At 50.8% G+C, this 21,170-nt stretch overlaps 1 protein-coding gene across 1 annotated transcript in view; it reads left to right on the top strand.

Annotated features, from left to right (window-relative positions):
• The window catches only part of SYNE3 (spectrin repeat containing nuclear envelope family member 3), a 56,869-nt gene extending 35,908 nt beyond the window's left edge, over window positions 1-20,961 (top strand). The window contains exons 13-17 of the mRNA XM_052659890.1: window positions 144-276; window positions 2,513-2,674; window positions 7,139-7,288; window positions 8,689-8,727; window positions 20,761-20,961. Coding sequence (XP_052515850.1) covers window positions 144-276; window positions 2,513-2,674; window positions 7,139-7,288; window positions 8,689-8,727; window positions 20,761-20,961 — 685 coding nt within the window. The remainder of the gene's footprint in view (window positions 1-143; window positions 277-2,512; window positions 2,675-7,138; window positions 7,289-8,688; window positions 8,728-20,760) is intronic.
• The last annotated feature ends 209 nt before the right edge of the window (window positions 20,962-21,170 follow it).

Below are 21,170 nucleotides of genomic sequence, written 5' to 3'. Positions count from 1 at the left end.
GGAGCTTCAGCTTCTGACCCGAAGGACAGGCATGGGCTTGTGAGGACCAGAAGTCACCTCCCTCCCCAGTTCTGTTACTTCTCCCGTGATCTGGGAAGTCTCCATCTCATCATCACGTTGACCGGGCGGATTTGACTTCTCAGCCTCATCAGAAACCGGCAGCTGCAGAGGATGACAGAAGTGGATTCAGGGAAGAAAATGATTTTCACCAACAACATCCCAAAGACTGGGTTTCTCATCCTCCCCACAGATCTTACTTCCCGGCGTCACCGTCAGGTAAGTCCATCTCATGGGCTTCTGGGGAGGGCCCAGATCTGAGTCAGGTGATGGTGGGAAGGTGTCACCAGTAAACCCCCTCCCCGCCTGGGGCCACATGCTCAGCTCAGGACTGGGGCTTGTCCTGTATCTGGTGAGCCTGCCCAGTGGTGACACAAGAGTGCCCTGGGCCACTGGGCAGAGGGACTCTGGGACCCCAGACCCAGGGTCTGCACTGAGGAAGGTCCTGGGCATCTCTAGGGCAGGCAGGCCCTCACCCTCAGAAAATCCGACTGCTTCCCTTGCAGGGAAGAGAGTGTCAGAGTGTGAAGCTTGCTAGCAGCACCAGACTGCAAACTAGAAGTACACACGATAGGTATTTTTGGTGCCCTGGTGGCTCAGATGGTAAACAATCTGCCTGCAATGCAGAAGGCCCGAGTTTGATCCCTAGGTTGGAAAGACTCCCTAGAGAAGGGAATGGTAACCCGCTCTAATATTGTTGCTTGGAGAATCCCATGGACTAGAGGAGCCTGGCGGGCTCCAGTCCATGCGGTCGCAAAGAACTGGACACGACTGAACGACTAACATATAACACACAGAAACTACATTTTGTAAAAAGAACTAACCTCACTATATCATATCATCCATCCCTCTCCTTGACAGGCTTAAAAAAAAAAGAACCACAATGAGAAGAAATTCATTCCTTGTTCTTCAAAGACAGCATACTAATTCATTCACATGTCCATTCCTTCTCTCATTTCCCCATCCAGAAAGCTCTTCATGAGTCTTTCTGTGTTCTGAGAACTGTGCTTGGAGCTGGGACACAGCTGTAAATAAAACAGAGATACTTTCAACCCTCAGAGAACGTAGCATCCAGCACAGAGTTTTTCAGATTGTCGTGTGCATCCAGATGGTACCAAAATGCAGATTCTGATTCAGTAGGTCTGGACTGGGACCCCTCACCCTGCTTTTCTACAAGCTCCCAGGTGATGCTAAGCCTGCTAGGCCTTGGAGCACATTTTGAGAAGCAGGGAAGCAGGAACCGCAAAGCAATAGTATAAGGGTTTACAGAACACGTGGTTCATGGAGCCAGAAGACCCAGAGGCCACGGCAGCCTGCTGCAGAGTGAAGGACTTGGGGGTAGCGAAGCCCTCCCTGGAGAGATGAAAATGAGATGTTCAGGGCGCCTCACAGCTGAGTGAGAGTCAAGGAGAGGCGGAACGGAGTGTGTTCCATGCAGAGGAGACTGCCTGCAGGGACCCGAGGGAGACAGCACCAGTGCCGGGTGCTAGATGTCTGTGGGCCCCGGCTCAGACGATGGGGCAGGCCTCATGAGCCACAGAGCCAGGCAGGGCCAGAATCTGAGGCTCTCCGGCCGCATCGAGTGCGAGAAGCCACTCAGCTGTGTAAGTGATGGCGTGGCTGAGTGGACTTGCATTTTATTTATTTATTATTTTTATTTTTGTTTATTTTTTAATCGTTGGCTTCACTGGGTCTCCGTTGCTGTGCATGGGCCCTTCATCGCCACGCACGGGCTCCCCTAGCTGTGGCCGGGCAACTCTTCGCCGCACGGCTCGGGTTTCACACTGAGGCAGCTTCTCTTCTTGCAGAGCACAGGCTCCAGGGCACGTGGGTTCCGTAGCTGTAGCCTGTGGGCTTCCGTAGCTGTAGCCTGTGGGCTTCCGTAGCTGTAGCCTGTGGGCTTCCGTAGCTGTAGCCTGTGGGCTTCCGTAGCTGAAGCCTGTGGGCTTCCGTAGCTGTAGGCTGTGGGTTCAGTAGTTGTAGCTTGCAGGCTCTAGAGCAGAGGCTCTAGTAGGTGTGGCTCACGGCTCAGTTGCCCCGCGGCATATGGGATCTGAGTTCCCAGACTAGCGATCGAACCTGGGTCCCCTGAATCGACAGCTGAATTCTTAACCACTGGACCACCAGCGAAGTCCCTGGACTTGCGTCTTAGATCAGTCTGGCCACCTAACTTGAAGAGGGACAGAAGTGGCAGAAGGTAGACATCCTGATAAGGGATGATGCTGGTAGCCTTCAGGAGACCAGAGAGGTGGCAGTGGGGAATGTTCTTGGTCCCTAATCATGTCTACATTGAGTAGAGATGCTTGCCTCATCCCTTCGCCTCCCCAGGTGCCTCTTATCTCCCTCTGGGCATCCTCATCCCCCACCCTCTGCTTGGATGGAATTCCGAGGACACATGGCCAGTGGGCTGTTTGCAGAAACTCTGAGGCTTTGACCATGCTGTGCCTTCCTGCAGGCAGGTCTGCTCAGGGAGGAAGGAGGCAGCCATGAGGATTATCCCCAGTCCCTGAGGAACTTTGAGGACTGGTTGCAGGAGGAAAATTCCAAGCTGGTTAGGATCATCGCCATGAAAACTCCCACCACCGAGGACTTGAGGACCAGAGCAACAAAGCTACAGGTTTGTGCCCAAGGAACAGCCTCTTTATTTCAGAGGATTTGGCCCCCAAAGATGTGTTTGCTGCCAGAGAGTTCTCAAAAGAAAAAAAAAAAAGAGCGCATACCTGTTATGGCTTATGTATAAATTTTTTTAAAGATGTATTTATTTATTTATGGCCGTGCTTGGGCCTTCTCCATTTGCAGTGAGTGAGGGCTGCTCTCTAGTTGCCGTGCACAGGCTTCACATTGCAGCGGTTTCTCTTGTGGAGCGTGGGCTCTGGGTGTGCGGGCTTCCGTAGTTGCAGCACTCGAGCTCAGTAGTTGTGGCTCACGGGCTTAGTTGCTCCGCACCGTGTGGAATCTTCCCAGACCAGGGATCGAACCTGTGTCCCCTGCATTGGCAGGTGGCTTCTTATCCACTCTACCACCAGGGAAGTCCTAAATAATAGTTTTAAACTTTTTTTTTTTTTTTGCTTCCAGTATTATAGGAAAACCATCCATCCATTCATTCATGCCTCCTGCTGTATTGCCCAACTTGGAAAATATCACCACTAATCACGACTTGTCTAGTCAGTTAACTCTTGCTATGTAACAAGCCATTCTGACAGTTTGTTGCTTAAAAGAACAGCTGTTTGTTTAACTCATGATTCTGAAGATTGGCAGTTTACTCTGAGGTCCACTGGGCAATGCTTCTGATCTTGGCTGGGCTCCCTGATTTATAGACCAGCAGGGTGGCTGTACTTCTGGAGGTTGGTGGGGCTATTCTAGATGAGCATGGGATGGACCACACATGTCTTATCCTCCTATGGGATAGCCTGGACTTCCCAGAGCAGGGGCAGGTCTGAGAAAGCGAGTGGGAACATGCAGGCCTCTTCGGGCCAAGGCTAGGAACTGGCACATCACTTCTCCTGCATTCTGTTGGACAAAGAAAGTCACAATGCCAGCTCAGATTCAAGGGGAGAGAAAACAGGTTTCACTTCTTGATGGGAAGTATTGCAAGACCATATTGCAAAGGGCATGAATATGGCAAGGGGGTGGAAAGACAGTCCTTCTACCACAAAGCTCTCTCCTCCACTCGCACATCGACTTATTCACCAAGTCCTTCTTGATTCCACCTCTTGGGTATTCATTGTTTCTGTTTCCCCTCATTACCACTGTCTTCATCTAGACATTTATCATTTTTGACCTTGACCTTGACAATAGCCTCCAAGCTGGCCTCCCTCCTTCTTCCTGGGTTCCCATCTCAGTAATGACTCATTCTGAAGCCAGAGTGACCCTTCAGAATCCTAAAAATAACCTTGTCCCAGTAGTGAACACTTTTCAAGATAGAGTTCAATTTCCGGAGTTTATCACTCACAGCTTTTCTCAATCAGGCCCCAAACTATCTCTCTTTTTCGTAATATTTTCTGAAATTTACCCTAATACCTTAGAGTTTGGTTTTATTTTTATTTTTCTTGCTTGAGAGTCATCTGGATTCTTGAATCTGTGGCCTAGGATCTTTCTGGAAAATTATCCAACCTTATCTCTCAAACTGTGGCCTCTGCCTTGTTCCCTGTTTCCTCACCTTCTGAGATGCCTTTTAAACATATGCTCTTTCTTCTCACTGTGTATTTCACTGTCTCTTGTGTACTTTTTCATCCTTTTGCTCTTTTGTATTACTTTCTGAATACTTTTTTCTAACTCATCTTCCGCTTTACTAATTCTCTCTTTAGTTGTATCTCATTTGCTATTTCACATGTTTATTAAGTTCTTAGCTTTTAATATTTCATTTATCATTCCTAGAAATTCTCCTTGGTGCTTTTTAAAATCTGCTTTGCCACTTTTCACAGCTTTTGGGTCCTTGCTGAAAATTTTCAGTTTGTCTTTTAATTCTTTCAACACAGTAAACAGTTGGTTTAGTGAGTGTGTCTAATAATCTCAGTATCTCAAGTCAAGACTCTTTCTGTTGCGTATTGTCTCTGCCTCTTCCTCATTAATTCACTAATTTTATTTATATTTGGCTGCACTGGGTCTTTGTTGCTGTGCATGGGCTCTCTCTAGTTACGGTGAATAGAGGCTACTCTTCGCTGTGGTGTGAGGGCTTGTCACTGGGGTGGTTTCTCTTGTTGCAGAACAAGGCTCTAAGCATGTGGGCCTCAGCAGGTGCAGCGTCTGTGTTCAGTAGGTGAATCACATGGGCCCTAGAGCTCGGGCTCAGTAGTTGTGTCATATGGCTTAGTTGGTCCAAGGCATGTGAGATCTTCCTGGACCAGAGACAGAACCCACTTTCCCTGCATTGGCGGGCACATTCTTAACCACTGGACCTCCAGGGAAGTCCCAGCTTCTGCCTCTTCTTGGAGTCTTATATCTGTGTGTGACTGCTTCGATTGTGTGCTGGATATTGGGTTTGACAAATAGGTGCAAGAATAATTTGAGATTAAGAATAATCTTCCCTTCAAAGAGGATTTTGTTTGCAACAGCCAGGCCAGTGTGGGCTTTTATCAATCTAGAACCACTGAATCTAATTTCAAAACTTGAAGCTCCCTGGACTCCTGAGATGACTTGGCACTGGTCTGCAAATCCAAATAAGGTGTGGGTTTACTTCCTATTCACCTTTAGGGGCCTCTGCTGAAGACAGCAGTTTCTCAGTCTCCACTTGTGTAGGGTGCAGACTTTGACCTCTGTCTCCTGAATCCTGCAAGGCTGCCAGAAGCATAGATCTGTTTCACAACTATTTTTTCCAGATTAGCAAATATCCTAAGTGCAAGAGGAGGTCTGAACACTGGGCTTACTTCTCTGCATCTTAACCTTTCACATGTCTTGCCTGACTCTTTTTGTTGTTGTTGTTAACTCTCTGATGCCTTCAGTTCCATTCAGTTCAGTTCAGTCGCTCAGTCATGTCCGACTCTTTGCGACCCCATGGACTGCTGCACGCCAGGCCTCCCTGTCGACTGATGCCTTAAGAATGTTTGTAATGTTTTGTCCTCAGTGGGAGCTTTGGTCCCAGCTACCTAGCCCTCCTGTCTACCTCCTACCTCAGCCACTCCTCTCATCCCCTGCCACCACCACCCAGCCCCAGGTGTATCAGAGGTGACTTGCAGTTCCCCGGGTAACGCTTCTTTGTAGAGTCCCCACTCTCAAGGGCTCTGAGAAGCTAAGCTGTGTGCCTGTATCATGCAGCTGGTGGGATGGGACAGATTCTGGATGCCAAGCCAGAATTTAAACTCAGGCTCTTTGACTTAGGACCCAGATCGTATCCTCACATGGCACTCCCTCCCAGGAGTCCTAAGGATAAAAGATGCCATCCTGGGGGAACACAGTACTGTATTCTGATAGAAGAATCTGCCCAGTCCCAACCTCACTCTGCCAGGAGTAAAAATGCCAGTAGAAAGACATATTCAACAATGGTAGCTTTTTATTAAAAAAAAATTTAATTTTATATTGGGGTATAGCTGATTAACAATGTTGTGATAGTTTCAGGTGAACAGGAAAAGACTCAGCCATACATACACTCATATCCATTCTCTCCAAAACCCCCCTCCCATTCAGTCTGCCATGTAACACTGAGCAGAGTTCCATGCGCTCTACAGTAGGTCCTTGTTGATTATCCATTTTAAATATAGCAGTGCGTGTATGTCCATCCCGAATTCCCTAATTATCCCTTCCCCTCATCCTTCCCCCTAGCAACAAGTTTGTTCTTCAAGTCTGTGAGTCTCTCTCTGTCTTGTAAGTTCTTTTCATTCATTTCTTTTTTTAGATTCCACACATAAGGGAAGTCATATGATATTTCTCCTTCTCTGTCTGACCAACTTCACTCAGTATGTCAATCTCTATGTCCATCCATGTTGCTACAAATGACGTTACTTCATAATTTTTAATGACTGGGTCATATCACATTGTGTGTATGAACCACGTCTTGTCTATCCAGTCCTCTGTCGATGAACAATGGTAGCTTTTATAATGACGATAACTCTGATGTCAAGCCCTCTGGAGAACTTGGCTCTAGAATGCCAGAAGGCTTCCCTGGTGGCTCAGTGGGTAAAGAATCTGCCTGCAATGCGGCAGATTGGGTTCGATTCCTGGGTTGGGAAGATCCCCTGGAGAAGGGAACAGCTGCCCACTTCAGTGTTCTGGCCTGGAGAATTCCATGGACAGAGGAGCCGGACGGGCTACAGTCCATGGAGTCACAGAGCCAGAGGTGACTGAGGGACTTTCAGTTTCCCTAGTCATACATAGTGTAAATCTGTGTCGTATTTATGATAGAATGCCAGAGCTAGAAGTGACCATGGAGGTGAGCACGGCAGCTCCTCTTTCAGGCAGCAGTCCATTCTGCAGTGTTGCGGAGAGCAGCTCCTGGCCTTGGCTTCCGTTTATTTGCCCAATGAGATTCTCTGTTTATGTGTTCCAGTTGCCCAGCAAATGGAATTTGATTGGCTCCTCCTTACCAACCAGGTGGGGCCTCCTCAGCCGTTTGGAAGGTGCATGTGACCCTGTCTTTTCCCTCTAGGAGCTGGAGGCTCGAATACCAGAAGGTCAGCATCTCTTCAAAAACCTCCTTCGTCTCAGGCCAGCCAGCAGGTCCTCGGACGAGCTAGAGGACCTACGCTACCGGTGGATGCTCTACAAGTCCAAGCTCAAGGACTCCAGCCACCTGCTGGTAGGTGCTAAGGTTGCACGGTCCCAGGCCCCGGGGAGACATAGCTCAGTCTGCATCCACTCCACCCCATCCCTCGACAGACCAGACCGAGAGGATCACTCAGGGAGAGGCGATGGAGACTCATGGGTCCTAGGCCCTTGATGTGCAGTTTGTCTTTTGGCCATTCTGCCACCCAGCGCGGCTGAGTTCCAAGAACGACAGCTTTGCTCTCCCAACCTGAAACCTCTCTGTGCATCATCCCAGCTCAGTGCTCACAGCAGCCGTCCGCCAGAGTCATTGCATCTCCAATTTCCAGAAGAGGGATGAGAATATGAGGAGTTAAAAACTCACCCGAGTTCACCCGGATAGCCAGGGACAGAGCCAGCAGCAAACACACCTTGATGGAAGCACGACCCAGGGAACACTGGCGTGGGGGCTACGACCCCTGGGATCTAGGCCGCCTCCTCCACTAACCTGTCTGTGGCATTGAGGAAGCACCTCCCCCTGGGGGACCCGTGCATGCTGTCCCTTCACTCGTGTCTGACTTTTTGCGACCCCGTGGGCTGTAGCCCGCCTGGCTTCTCTGTCCACGGGATTCTCCAGGCAAGGATACTGGAATGGGTTGCCGTGCCCGCCTCCAGAGGGTCTTTCCCACCCAGGGATTGAACCCACCTCTCTTATGTCTCCTGCATTGGCAGGTGGGTTCTTTACCACTAATGCCACCTGGGAAGCGCCCTAGGGGCCCACCGTCTCACACAAAACAATAACAGCTAAACTAGTAATAGCCTTTGCTGCTGCTGCTGCTGCTAAGTCGCTTCAGTCGTGTCTGACTCTGTGCAACCCCACAGACAGCAGCCCACCAGGCTGCCCCGTCCCTGGGATTCTCCTGGCAAGAACACTGGAGTGGGTTGCCATTTCCTTCTCCAGTAATAGCCTTTATTAAATGCTATATCCTCATTACAGCCCTATAGAGGAGGTACTGTTATTATCCCCTGTGAACTCATAGGGAAACTGAGGCATGGAGGTTAGTCCGAGGAAAGTGTGGTTGGGATGGCCACTGAGGGCCCTTTAGGCCCGCAGACCCCAGACTCCAAGCTTTGGGACTTCAGCTCTGCCGGCACTGAAAGCAGCCGAGTCGTCGGCCACTAGGTGTCAGCCCAGCCCCAGCCAGGTCCGTGCGCCCGTGGCCTCGGCCCAGGCCTTCCGAGACAGGATCCCACCTGGGCCCCAAGTGCGTTAAAAAGCTCATTAAATTGAATCACCTGCTGGTTCAGCCTGTCCAGAGGACCAGAAGTCTTAAAGAAACACTCCCCTGACAAAATGAATATTCCATTACAGGCTCTGCTGGGATTTAAGTTTCACTCACTTAACTTCTTTTTTTTTTCCCTTTCCCCTTTTCCTCTCCTTCCCTAAAATAACAGACGCAGAGTCCTCCAGGGGAGCCGACTGGATTCCGAAAGGTAGGGTGTCTGCCTTCTGCTCCACACGGGTAGAGGGCAGGGCGTCTGGAGGGTTGGTGGGCCTGGGATGCTGGGGCAGGACCCCTGGGCTTTCTGGAAGGTTCCATGAGAAATGCTCCTGGGGACTCAGTTCTGGGCTGCCCTGTGGTGGCCCCGGGGGTCCTTGTTCTGCAGGACGCACAGCGTGTACTCAGCTGAGACGGGACGCAGGGGTATGAGCAAGGACACGGTTAGTGATTATGCTGTGACAACAGGCGTAAATCGGGCCGGTCCACGGAGACCTGGGCCACTCCAGGGCATTGGACCTTGCGGCCACCTGAGTAGTGGACGAGCATCTGGGGTCCATGGGGGCTGAAAGAGGAAGGGGGCTGTGCCAGTCATGTTCGACCAGCCGGTGTCTCCACTGCCAGCCTCTGAGAAGTGCTCAGAGCCTCTCTCTGAGGGCTTGCTGGCCAGAGCCATGGCAGTAAAAAGAGCCATACTTACAGGAATAATGAGGAATAATGATTGTTACTATAAATGCTACGTGTTGACCATCCACTCTGTGCCAGGAACTGTACCAGATCGTGCCTAGGGCATTTCACGTCACCGTCCCCCAGACATCCGACAGGCATCATTACCACCATGCTAGGCATGAATGAAGCAAGGAATGACAAGATTGCAGTGACGTGTTCACTGGAGTCACACGGCTCCTGAGTGGTCTCTGCCTCAGACTCTAAGCCCACCCTTGCCCTTCCGCACCGTGCCTTGGAGAAGGCATCCCTGGGCCTGGTGGCCCTCCCCACCTGTGGAACGGTCCAGTGTACACTGGCGTCCCTGGTGCCACCGTTTCTGAGAGCAGGCTTGCTTTGGAGGAGCTCCGGTTTGGATTTGTATTTGAGTGCTTTTGGACGCGCGGGGTCTCGGTTGCTGTGTGCGGGCTTTCTCTAGTTGCAGCAGGCGGGGGCTGCTCTCGAGTTGCGGTCGTGGGCTTCTCACTGCAGTGGCGTCTCTTGTTCCGGATGGACTCTAGGCGCCTGGGCTTCAGGAGTCACAGCGCGTAGGCTCCGTAGTTGGGGTGCACGGGCTTAGTTGCTCTGCAGCACATGGGATCTTCCCGGACAAGGAATGGGACCCATGTCCCCTGCATTGACAGGCCGATTCTTATCCCCTGGACTACCAGGGAAGGCCTCTGAGAGTGAGCTTGTTGTCCTGTCGAGCACTGCCTCGTGATGACATAAGCCTCTGGCATGCTTTGCTCCCGAGAGCCCCGGGACCTCGAGGTCTCTCTGGCTGTGGAGTCTGTGTTCCCAGGGGCTCTGCCCACCCAGGTGTCTTGGTCTCCAGCTGGTGTTCGTGTCTCCATCTGCAGTATAGTGTGTGTCCCCAGGACTGGACGGGGCAGTCACCAGACCAGTGCTGTGCTCTGGGCCTGGCGTCCGAGTTTTGTGGCCTTGGGCAAGTTGCTTGGACTCTGGAGACTTTCTTTCCCCATCTGTAAAATGGAACTATCAATGCTGGCTTTATTGACGTCATGAACGAATTTTGAAGATCATGTGAACGGTTGTTCTTTCTTGAGAGGAGAGCCTGAAGCCCTAAATTCGTTTCCCCTAATTTAGGAGAACAAAGGGCTTCTCGTGAAGTAGGGGAGTGCATCAGGAAGGCTGGGTCACCACACAGCCCAGCCTGTGACCCCTGGTGGCACCTGAGAGCCCAGGGCCAGATGTCCAGGCTGCCTCCAGCTCCTGCCCTTTAAGCCCCACTCTGGTTGGGAGCCTCTGTCTAAGTGGCTCCCAGGCCAGAGTTCAAGGGGAGTCGTTTCTGGGTCCCCTGGTGTTTGTGAGTGGGGGCTTGCTTGGCTGGCTGACACCAGCCCTTCAGGGCAGGCTCCTGTCCCTGGCAGCCTGTCACCGGGTTCGTATGGACACAGCTCCATGTTCATTGGCTGTCTCCTCAGTCAGTGACTCCTCAGTCACTGATTCACTTCACAGATGTTTACTGAGCTCTGACTTTGTACCAAGCACTGATGCAAGTACCTGGGATAGATTACCAGAGCAAAGGCCTGCCAGGGTAGGCTTTGCATGCTAGCGGGATGGGCGGGGTGGAGAGGGGAATGGGAGAAAGGCTCTCCCCGCAGCTGGCATTGCCCAGCACAGTAGCATGTTTCTGGCCAGGGAATGTCCAAGTATAGCAGTGGCTTGCGGTCTTGACAGCTACAGGTGTGTTTGTTTTTTTAAATAATTTTATTTATTTATTTTTGGCTGTACTAAGTCTTCATTGGAGAAGGCAATGGCACCCCACTCCAGCACTCTTGCCTGGAAAATCCCATGGACAGAGGAGCCTGGTGGGCTGCAGTCCATGGGGTTGCTACTAGTCGGACACGACTAAGCGACTTCACTTTCACTTTTCACTTTCATGCATTGGAGAAGGAAATGGCAACCCACTCCAGTGCTTTTGCCTGGAGAATCCCAGGGACGGGGGAGCCTGGTGGGCTGCCATCCATGGGGTCACACAGAGTCAGACACAACTGAAGCGACTTAGCAGCAGCAGCAGCAGCAGCAGCAGCAGGTCTTCGTTATGTGCAGACCACTCTCTAGTTAGTTGCTGCGCGCAGGCTTCTCATGGCAGGGCTTTCCCTGCTGCAGAGTACAGGCGCTAGGGCACACGGGCTTCAGCAGCTCTGGCTCGTGGGCTCCAGAGTGCAGGCTCAGTAGTCGCGGTGCATGGGCTTAGTTGCCCAGCGGCACATGGGGTCTTCCCCGATCAGGAATCGAACCTGGGTATCCTGCGCTGGCAGGCGGATTCTTTTATCCCTGGACCACCTGGGAAGCCGCAGACGCAGTTGATCTTATCTATAGCTGGCAGGTGTTGGACTCCTTTTCGTGGGATATGCAAAGCAGGCAGGCTCTAAATGGCCCCTAAATCTGCTTATTCAGCTACATTTAAAATCAAATGGATGTGTGAAAGTTTTGAGTTTGGTGCTGGCTGGCTTTTGAGCTCTTGGGTCTCAGCTCCCTGTGAAGAAGCAAGCAACCCCAGAGGCCAATATTCAGAGGCCATCTGGGGCCCCTTTATATCACAGCTTGTCTAAGCACAGATGTCTAGGTTCCACCCCCAGAGTTTCTGGTGCGTTAAGTCTGGGGTGCCCCGAGGATCTGCGTTTCCAGCAAGGTCCTAGGTGATGCTGCTGCTGCTCCCCTGGGGACCAGACTTGGAGAACCATTGCTTTATGCCCTCGATTTGCATCCGGGATCCACCATTAGTGTGTGTTCCCCTTTGCAAGGCTCTTAACCATGGTCTTCCAATGAGTGAAATGCGGGTGCTCAGAACTGAGAGTTCTTATAAACCAGAAGTTTCTGAATTGCTTCGTAAATGAGGACCTGGATGCTGGCAGACAATGTCCTGCTTCTCTTTCAGACGGAAGCCGGCTAACGCCACTTCTGGGAGTGGAGATACATGGGGATGGGGGTGGAATCCTCCCCTTGGTGCACTTCTCATGTTGTTTGCCGGGTGGGGTGTGCATACGCGTGTGTGAAGGCATGTACACATGTGCAGGTGTGCACAGACGCATGCAGGTCTGACAGGTAGAAACTAGACACTGTCTTCTGGGCTTGTAATCTTGCCAACTTAAAAACATTTCGTGTATTATTTTTAGTCCAAATGGAAGAGGGAAAAAAAAACCCCTACTCCAAAGCTAATTATTTATGAGCCGTCGGCCCTCCACACTTTTTTTTTCTCTCTACGCCTCAAGCCACTGAAAGGTCCAGCTACGTCAGTGGCTTCAGCCCGCTTGTTTATATAAACAGAATAATTAAGATTTATTAAACTTGCAGCTGCCTACACACTTGCCAGCTTCATGCCACCGGATATGTCTGCCTGCAGCTTTCAGACACATGAAAGGTCAGTTGCTTTTTGAGTTGTGATTGGGCTGTGAGTCAACTGAATTCGTGCCTTGGTGCAGGGGAGCGGTCCTACCTGAGTCAGCCTTCGAGCTGAGGAGTGGATTCGCCAGTGTTTGCGTTTACCGGGGTGAACTAGGCAGGGTCACAGGCCCGTGTGCAGGCGTGGAGAGCGGATGCCAGTATGCATGCCATGCTGTGGACCCTGGGAGGCGGGTCCAGATGGGGAGAGACTACAGAGCGACGTTTTATTCACTGGCCCATATTTCACAGATTTTAAGACTTACAGTTTTTCACGTTTTCACGTCTTTGGAGTTGCCGTTGTTAGTCACTCAGTCGTGTCCGACTCTTTGCAACCCCGTGGACTGTAGCCTGCCAGGCCCCTCTGTCCATGGGATTCTCCAGGCAAGAGTACTGGAGTGGGTCAGGGGACCTTCCTGACCTAGGGATCAAACTGGGTCTTCCGCATTGCCTATGGGTTTTTTACCATCTGAGCCACCAGGGAAGCCTTTCCTATTATGGTCCAGTAAGGACTGGAATTTGCTTTCCTCTGCCACCCAGAACACTTCCACCTAAGGTTTCTTTAAATTAAAATCTCTTCTTGAGGGTTGGATTTTAGAGGGTTTTTTTGGCTGCGCCATGCAGCATGTGGAATCTCAGTTCCCCAACCAGAGATGGAACCCCGACCCCTGCAATGGCAGCGGGGAGTCTTAACCACTGGACCGCCAGGGACGTCCCGCGGTTGGGTTTTGTTTTGCTTTCCTTTGGACCACACCGACTGTACCAATTTAGACGACCCAGCTCTGGGAGCTCTGGCCTCCGGTTCAAGTTCTCAGGGCAAAGTTTTGTTTCTCACCCTCTCCGGGTGCCAGGATAAGACCTAGGATTTCCTTGTTTCCCATTTCAGCGTGGGGGAGATTAGCCCTCGGGTTCCCTGGCCCTGAAGGTGCAGCCCTGCGGTGCCCCCGCCTTATGTGGGGTCTCCAATCAGATGTTCCATCTTTACTGTTGGGTTTTTTCTTCCTTCAGTTCAATTCAGTCAGTTCAGTCACTCAGTTGTGTCTGACTCTTTGCGACCCCATGAATCGCAGCATGACAGGCCTCCCTGTCCATCACCAACTCCAGGCGTTCACTCAAACTCACGTCCATTGAGTCGGTGATGCCATCCAGCCATCTCATCCTCTGTCGTCCCCTTCTCCTCCCGCCCCCAATCCCTCCCAACATCAAGGTCTTTTCCAGTGAGTCAACTGTTTGCATGAGGTCGCCAAAGTACTGGAGTTTCAGCTTTAGCATCATTCCTTCCAAAGAACACCCAGGACTGATCTCCTTTAGGATGGACTGGTTGGATCTCCTTGCGGTCCAAGGGACTCTCAAGAGTCTTTTCCAACACCACAGTTCAAAAGCATCAATTCTTCGGCGCTCAGCTTTCTTTACAGTCCAACTCTCACATCCATACATGACCACAGGAAAAACCATAGCCTTGGCCTAGTGGTATATAAAATAATAGTGCTCCTCACAATGAGCCTGCTAGAGCAGATGGACTATTGTAATACCGCATCTAGGAAAGCAAGCACCAGGGCTTTCCTTCTTAGGCAATAACTTTCTCTCACAATAGCTGCAGTGTTGTTGTTTTTTAAAGAATATATTTATTTATGCTGGAGAAAACTCTTGAGAGCCCTTGGACAGCAAGGAGATTAAACCAGTCAATCCTAAAGGAAATCAACCCTGAATATTCATTGGAAGGACTGATGCTGAAGCTGAAGCTCCAGTACTTTGGCCACCTCATGCAGAGAGCTGACTCATTAGAAAAGACCCTGATGCTGGGAAAGATTGAAGGTGGGCAGGAGAAGGGGATGACAGAGGATGAGATGGTTGGATGGCATCACCGACTCAACGGATATGAGTCTGAGCAAGCTCCGGGAGATAGTGAAGGGCAGGGAAGCCTGGTGTGCTGCAGTCCCTGGGGTCACAAAGAGTTGGACACGACATAGTGACTGAACAACAACAATTTATTTATGTCTCTTTTGGGTGTCTGTTGCAGTGTACAGTTGAGGTGCTCAAGCTCAGTAGTTGGGGTGCCCAGGCTTATTAGTTGCCCCATGGCATGTGGGATCTTAGCTTCCTGAGCAGGGATTGAACCCAAATCCCCTGCATTGGAAGGTGGATTTTTAACCACTGGACCACTAGGGAAGTCCCTATTATGATGTTTTAAAAATCAGCATTATTGGGACTTCCCTTGTGGTCCAGGGGCTAAGACTCTGCACTCCCAGTGCAGAGGTTTGGTCCCTGGTCAGGGAACTAGGTTCCCCATGGTGCAACTAAGATCTGGTGCAGCCAAATAAATTAAAAAATTAAAGGAAAGAATCATCATTATTAACTGGAGTTCCTAGTTGACATTAGGGTGCACTTTTTGGGTTGCGTATCCCATGGGTTTTGACAAGTGCGTAGTGACATTTGCAGACGAGTGTCACCACCTTCCCCTCCTCCCCAGCGCTTCCTCTTTACCCCTCTGCCCTCCCCCAGAGTCCCTAGCAACCACTGATCTTGTTACTTCTTTCATTCAGCAATATGCACTTGAGTTTCATCCATGTCTTTTTGCGGCTAATATTTCATTTCCTTTTACCACGGAATAACATCCCTCTGTGGGGATGTACCATTCACAGTCTTTTATAGCCTTTTCCCCTCAGTCCAGGATCCAGTCTGGGATCACACATTACATTCAGTCATCACACTTCTTTAGTTTCCTCTCCTGGGACCAGTTCTTGGTTTTTCTTGACTTTGACCTTCTTGAGTGCAGGCCAGATATTTTATAGAATGTCCCTCAGGTTTTGGGTTTCTGGGGTGTTTCCTTGTTGTGAGTTTCTGGAAAGAATGTTCTAGAAGTGATGCTGTGTTCTTAGTGCATCTTATTGGTCATAGTTGCTGCTATTTTAAGAATTCATTCATTCATGCATTTCTGTCTTTGCTGGATCTGTGTTGCTTTGCGTGGGTTTTCTCTAGTTGCAGCAGGCGAGGGCTACTGTTCGTTGTGGGGCACGGCCTTCTCACTGCAGGGGCTTCTCTTGTTGCGGAGCACAGGCTCTAGAGTGTGGGCTCAGTAGTCGTGGTGCATGAGCTTAGCTGCCCCACGGCACGTTGGCTCTTCCTGGATTAGGGATCAAACCTGTGTTCCCTGCATTGGCAGGTAGGCGCGCCTAACCACTGGACCACCAGGGAAGTCCTTGCTGCTGTTTCTTATGAGAAGTGCCATGTAGGGTGGTAGAAGGAGACATGCTGATGATTTGAGCCTGTCCCTGTGACCTTGGGCTGCTTATTTCCTGTGGACTCAGTTTCTTCCTCTGAGAAATGGGCACAGGGTACCTCCAGACCTGGGCAGCAGCTCAGGAAACCCGCGAGCGTGGAGGTGAGCTGACTGTGGGGCCAGAGCATGCTTGGGGTTGTTCATTAACGTGTGGAGTCCACGTTCTGGGGGAGCCATCGGGATGGTGCGGACAGTTCACAGACAGGTCAGAGAGTGTGTGCCTGGTCACATCAGGCACCAAGGGAGGAGCAGACAGTCAGACGCCCGGGAAGGGAAAGAGCCTTTTATTTCATTTATTGAGCAGATGTTTACCAAACATGACTGCGGATACAGCAGTGAATCAGACTAGTGTAGACCCTGCTCCAAGGAGTGAAGGGGAACACAGAGTTTGAAATCAGTAACCCAAAGGAAAGGTGTTGATCCATGAGGATAAGTAAGGGGCTTTTTTTGGTTTAGAGGCAGGGAAGTTCCCTCTGAGGAAGCGACTCACAAATTGAGATTAGAATAAACAGTAGGAGTGAACTAGATGCATTGGAGAAAGAAAGGAAATGGGTCTTCCAGCGGAAAGTATAAGCTTTGCAAAGGCCCTGTGGTCAGAGGATGTGAGGGCCTTTAAGGGACCGAGAGCAGGTGTTTTGGGAGAGCAGTGTTTTTCTCTCTGATGGGGCCGAGGAGGCTGATGGTATCTGGTCCTTGGAACCTGGGTGCAGGGGAAGCTCAGGGGGCTTGTAGAAGCCACCCGTCTGCCCTGGGTCCCATCAGTTGGAGGAGGAAAGGTATGAGTATTTGCCGAGCACCAGCTATGCGTGTGAGTGTAGCCTGTGCTCCCTCATTTATCCTTGTGATTCTGGTAGGCAGGTGTCAAGCTCCCTTTGCCTCAGTAGAAGGCTCTGAGGCTCAGAGAGGCTGAGTGACTTGTCCTAGGTCACACAGCTAGGAAGTGACAGGGCCAGGGTTAGAACCCAGGACTCCAAATCATTTCTTTCCCCCACATCCTTTTTCATCAATGGCAGAAGATTCAATCACCCTTACTGTGATAAATTCTTCCTGCCAGGATTCCTCAAAACTCTAGAGCCCCAGGTTCATGGGATATATTAAAGGACTCAAGCATTTAATCACCCTCTGTAATATGACCTGTTCCCTCCCCACCACCACATGCTGTCGACCCTCTACTTCCGCCCCCTAAGTGGTGGGGAGCGTCCTGAGGAAGCCCCTTCTCTCTTTGTTTTGTTGTGGTTCAGCTGCTCAGTCGTGTCCGCCTCTTTGTGACCCCCTGGATTGCAGCATGTCAGGCTTCCCTGTCCTTCACCACCTCCTGGAGTTTGCTCAAACTCATGTCCATTGAATCGGTGATGTCATCCAACCATCTCATGCTCCGTCTTCAATCTTTCTCCTCCCGCCTTCAATCTTTCCCAGCACCAGGGTCTTTTCCAATGAGTTGGCTCGTCGCATCAGGTGGCCAAAGTATTGCAGCCTCAGCATCAGTCTTTCCAGTGAATATTCAGGGCTGATTTCCTTTATTTATCTTTGGCTGCGTCGGGTCTTAGTTGCAGCCTGCAGGATCCTTTGTTGGAGCACGTGGGCTTCTCTCTAGTTGTGGCACGCGGGCTCCAGAGCACACGGGCTCAGCCGTTCCGGCACATGGGCTTGGTTGTGTGTGAGATCCTAGTTCCCTGACCAGCGATTGAACCACATCCTGCTGTGTTAGAAGGTGGATTCTAACCACTGGATCTCCAGGGAAGTTTCGGCCCCTTCTCTCTGTGGATAGTTGTAACTGCACAGAATACACGTAGTACTTTCTATGGGGAAACTCAGGCACAGAGAATCTCCCAGATCTGAGAAGAGCTGAGATTGTCAATTTCTTTGTTGGCTTCTTAGACAGTGGTTCATGCCTGTTTATGTGTGTGTGTGTGCATGCACATATGTGTTTTCTAAGCATGTGATAATACTATTAAAACGTGCCTTCTATTTTAGAGGGGTTTTTAGAATCCAGGTCCCTCAAAGTGAAGATGTGAGGTCTAAGTGAATAGAGAGTTGGCAGGCAGCAGGAGTCATTGAAAAAGACCACTCCGTGTCAACACTTGTAAATGCAAGAGAACTTTGGACTTCAAAGAGATTTGCCCCAGAGGATTGTGGCCAAGTTACAACTCCTCACTTACATAAGCAGAGTAGTAGCTCTGAACATGGCGAGGCGAACAGAAATAGGACCCTTAGACACAGATCTCCACTGACTGCTAAGTCACTTCAGTCGTGTCTGACTCTTTGTGACCCCGTGGGCTGTAGCCCGCCAGGCTCCTCTCTGTCCATGGGATTCTCCAGGCAAGAATACTGGATTGGGTTGCCATTTCCTTCTCCAGGGAATCTTTCCAACCCAGGGATTGAACCCATGTCTCTTACATCTCCTGCGTTGGCAGGTGGGTTCTTTACCACTAGCACCACCTGGGAAGTCCACCCCTACTGGGGAGACCATTAATTACAGGTTTTCAATTGTAGTGTGAACCTAGGTTAGTGTGTACCTGCATCTCACCCTCTTTCACTCTCCTGGGTGGGTCAGAGATTTGGAGTCGGGCAAAGTCAGCATGAAGTATCAAGCCATCAAGTTAGAGCACTCGTAGACTGAGGCATCAGTAGGTGAGCCCCGTCGCGGGGAGGGTCAAGCGCACTTGGCAGCCAGGTCTGATCCCGCCTGGCAGCTATGGGAAAGTCTGTCTCCTCTGTGGGTATCATTCAACTGTTTAAACGACGTATTACACACACACATACACACACACTCCTGAAGTCACTGCTGAGATAAACCCAGCCAGGAGTGCTTCTCCATTGTGTGGGTTACAGGAAGTCTGGTTTTTACAAAATCAGTGCCTGGGATCTTTGGTGAGTGAGAACACCCGAAGCTGGAGGCATAGGGTCAAGTGTGATCAACCTGGAGGAGATAGCTGGGACAGGAGAGTGGGTGAGATCATTCAGGCATGAGGGAGAGAGATGGAAGTGCTCAGGTCAGAACATCCCAGGAACACCTGCGTATTTCCTATTACCATCATGCCCACCACCACCACCACCACCACCATCATCCTCACCAGAATCACCATCTCTATCATCAGCATCATCACCATCACTGATATCACGTACCATCATCACCCTCCCCGTCACTGTCGTCACCTTCTCACCGCTATCCTCATCCTCATCCTCCTCATGACCGTCATCAGTACCATTACCATCACTAGACTCGGTACCCTGGACAATGACTCTTTGGTTCCTCTTGGAGCTAGTAGATATATTCTATGGTAATTGTACTAGTCATAAGATTATATATACTTTTTAATTGGTGTATAATTATACTTTGCGTCCTCGCCAAAACCTGGAAAATAGAGGTACGTGTTTAGTCCCCATCTTGCAGAGAAGGAAGCTGAGGCTCAGAGAAGTTCCTGACTTGCCCAAAGACACATAGCTATTATGGGACAGTCTGCACTGGAGCCTAGATGGCCGAGTTCCTGAGAGCTGGGCCCCTGCCCTGCACCATGCTGTTCCTTGACGGTGGGGCCTCCACTTTATTGAGTGGCCAGCTGTTGGCCCTGCATGCCCATGAAGCTGCAACTCAGCCAGTCCCTCGAGAATTTGGGTAATATCCTTTGGCTACTCTCATGGATATTTGTGCAAAGAAGCCCGTTAGGTATTTGGACATGTGCGGGTGTTGATGAGGAGGATGGCGATGAGGAGCAAGGAGAGGGAGGAAAAGAAGACGAAAGAGGGAGAGGAAGAGAAGATGAAGAAAGTGGTGATGGAAAACCCGATGATGAGCCTGGTGGCAACGATGGTGCTGGTGGTGGTCAGGGTGATGGCGCCGATTGTAATGGTGAGCCTGGCGGTGCTGGTGGTGGTCAGGGTGATGGCGCCGATTGTAATGGTGAGCCTGGTGGTGCTGGTGGTGGTCAGGGTGATGGTGCTGATCGTAATGGTGAGCCTGGCGGTGCTGGTGGTGGTCAGGGTGATGGTGCTGATCGTAATGGTGAGCCTGGTGGCAATGACGGTGCTGGTGGTGACCGTGACTTAGATAGTGGCAATAATTCTTGTGTTTTTTTATTGTTATTTTTTCGAACTTTTGTGTTAAGAGCTGACTTTTGCCCCCTTGAATGTGTCTTGTGTAACAGATGAGGGGTCAGCCTCCTTTCACCAGCAACCCCTTTTTCCTGGGAAGAGGGGGGCTCTGCACGGGGCACATGGTGAGCTCAGAGGGACACTGGCTATCCGAGGCCAACTGGGGCCCTGCAGGGCTGCTGTATGGTCTTGCCTGGGAGGGATTCTGACGTAGAGGTCTTTAGTCGTAACCCCGCAGATGATAGCTTCACCTCATTGGCCAAACACATACAGCAAAGATGGTGACTCTAGTAATGATGCATAATAATAATGGCAGCAGCTTTGAGTCCCTACTATGTGCCAGGCTCGGTTTCATTGAATCCTCACCACAACTCTGTCAGGTAGGTACCATTATTCCTCCTATTTATAGAGGAGAAATCTGAAGTTTAGTGAGGTTGAATGACCTTCTTCAGATTCACACCCAGGATTCTTATAAACCAGGCAAAGACTAATGTGACAACGGAGAAAGCCTGTAACTCTTTTATCCTCTCCCTCTCTTGCCTTGAGTGGTTTGAGAAAACTAGAGAGCTTTGTTTCTGGGAGAACGGACATTAGCCCCACTTCACAGATGGGAACACTGAGGCCGGGTGCAGTTGGAGAGTCAGTCCGGAGCCAGTGAGGCTCCTCATGTCGCCTGGGGGCCTTCCCCTCCCCTCGCCCCCCGTGCCAAGCCCCGAGCCCCCAGCCCCGAGCCCGCTCACGTCTTCCACTCTGGTTTTTCAGGCCGCGCGGTGGCGAGGGCTCGGCTCTCTCTGCCGGAAGGTGTGCCGTGTGGCGCTCCCCCTGCAGCTGCTGCTGCTGCTCTTCCTGCTGCTGCTCTTCCTGCTCCCGGTCGGGGAAGAGAACCGCAGCTGCTTCCTGGCCAACAACTTCGCCCGCTCCCTCACGCTCATGCTCCGCTACGACGGCCCTCCGCCCACCTAGCCTTCTTCCCCAACCGGGGGCACTCAGGGGATGCCCTTCTCCAAACTTCCAGCCACCCCAGCCTCCTCTGGAGGATGCTGGGGGACCTGGAAACAGAGGCAGGCCAGAGCCCGCTGGGCTGCATCCATGTAAATACTATATCGATATTCTCAGAACAAAATTATTTTTTTATACAGCGTTGTCTCAGTCTATTTATACCAAATGTGTAC

Source organism: Budorcas taxicolor, chromosome 21 (assembly GCF_023091745.1).
Source record: "Budorcas taxicolor isolate Tak-1 chromosome 21, Takin1.1, whole genome shotgun sequence".
NCBI lineage: Eukaryota > Metazoa > Chordata > Mammalia > Artiodactyla > Bovidae > Budorcas > Budorcas taxicolor.
Note: the sequence above shows the minus strand (reverse complement) of the source record. Positions and strands in the feature narration are given on the sequence as shown.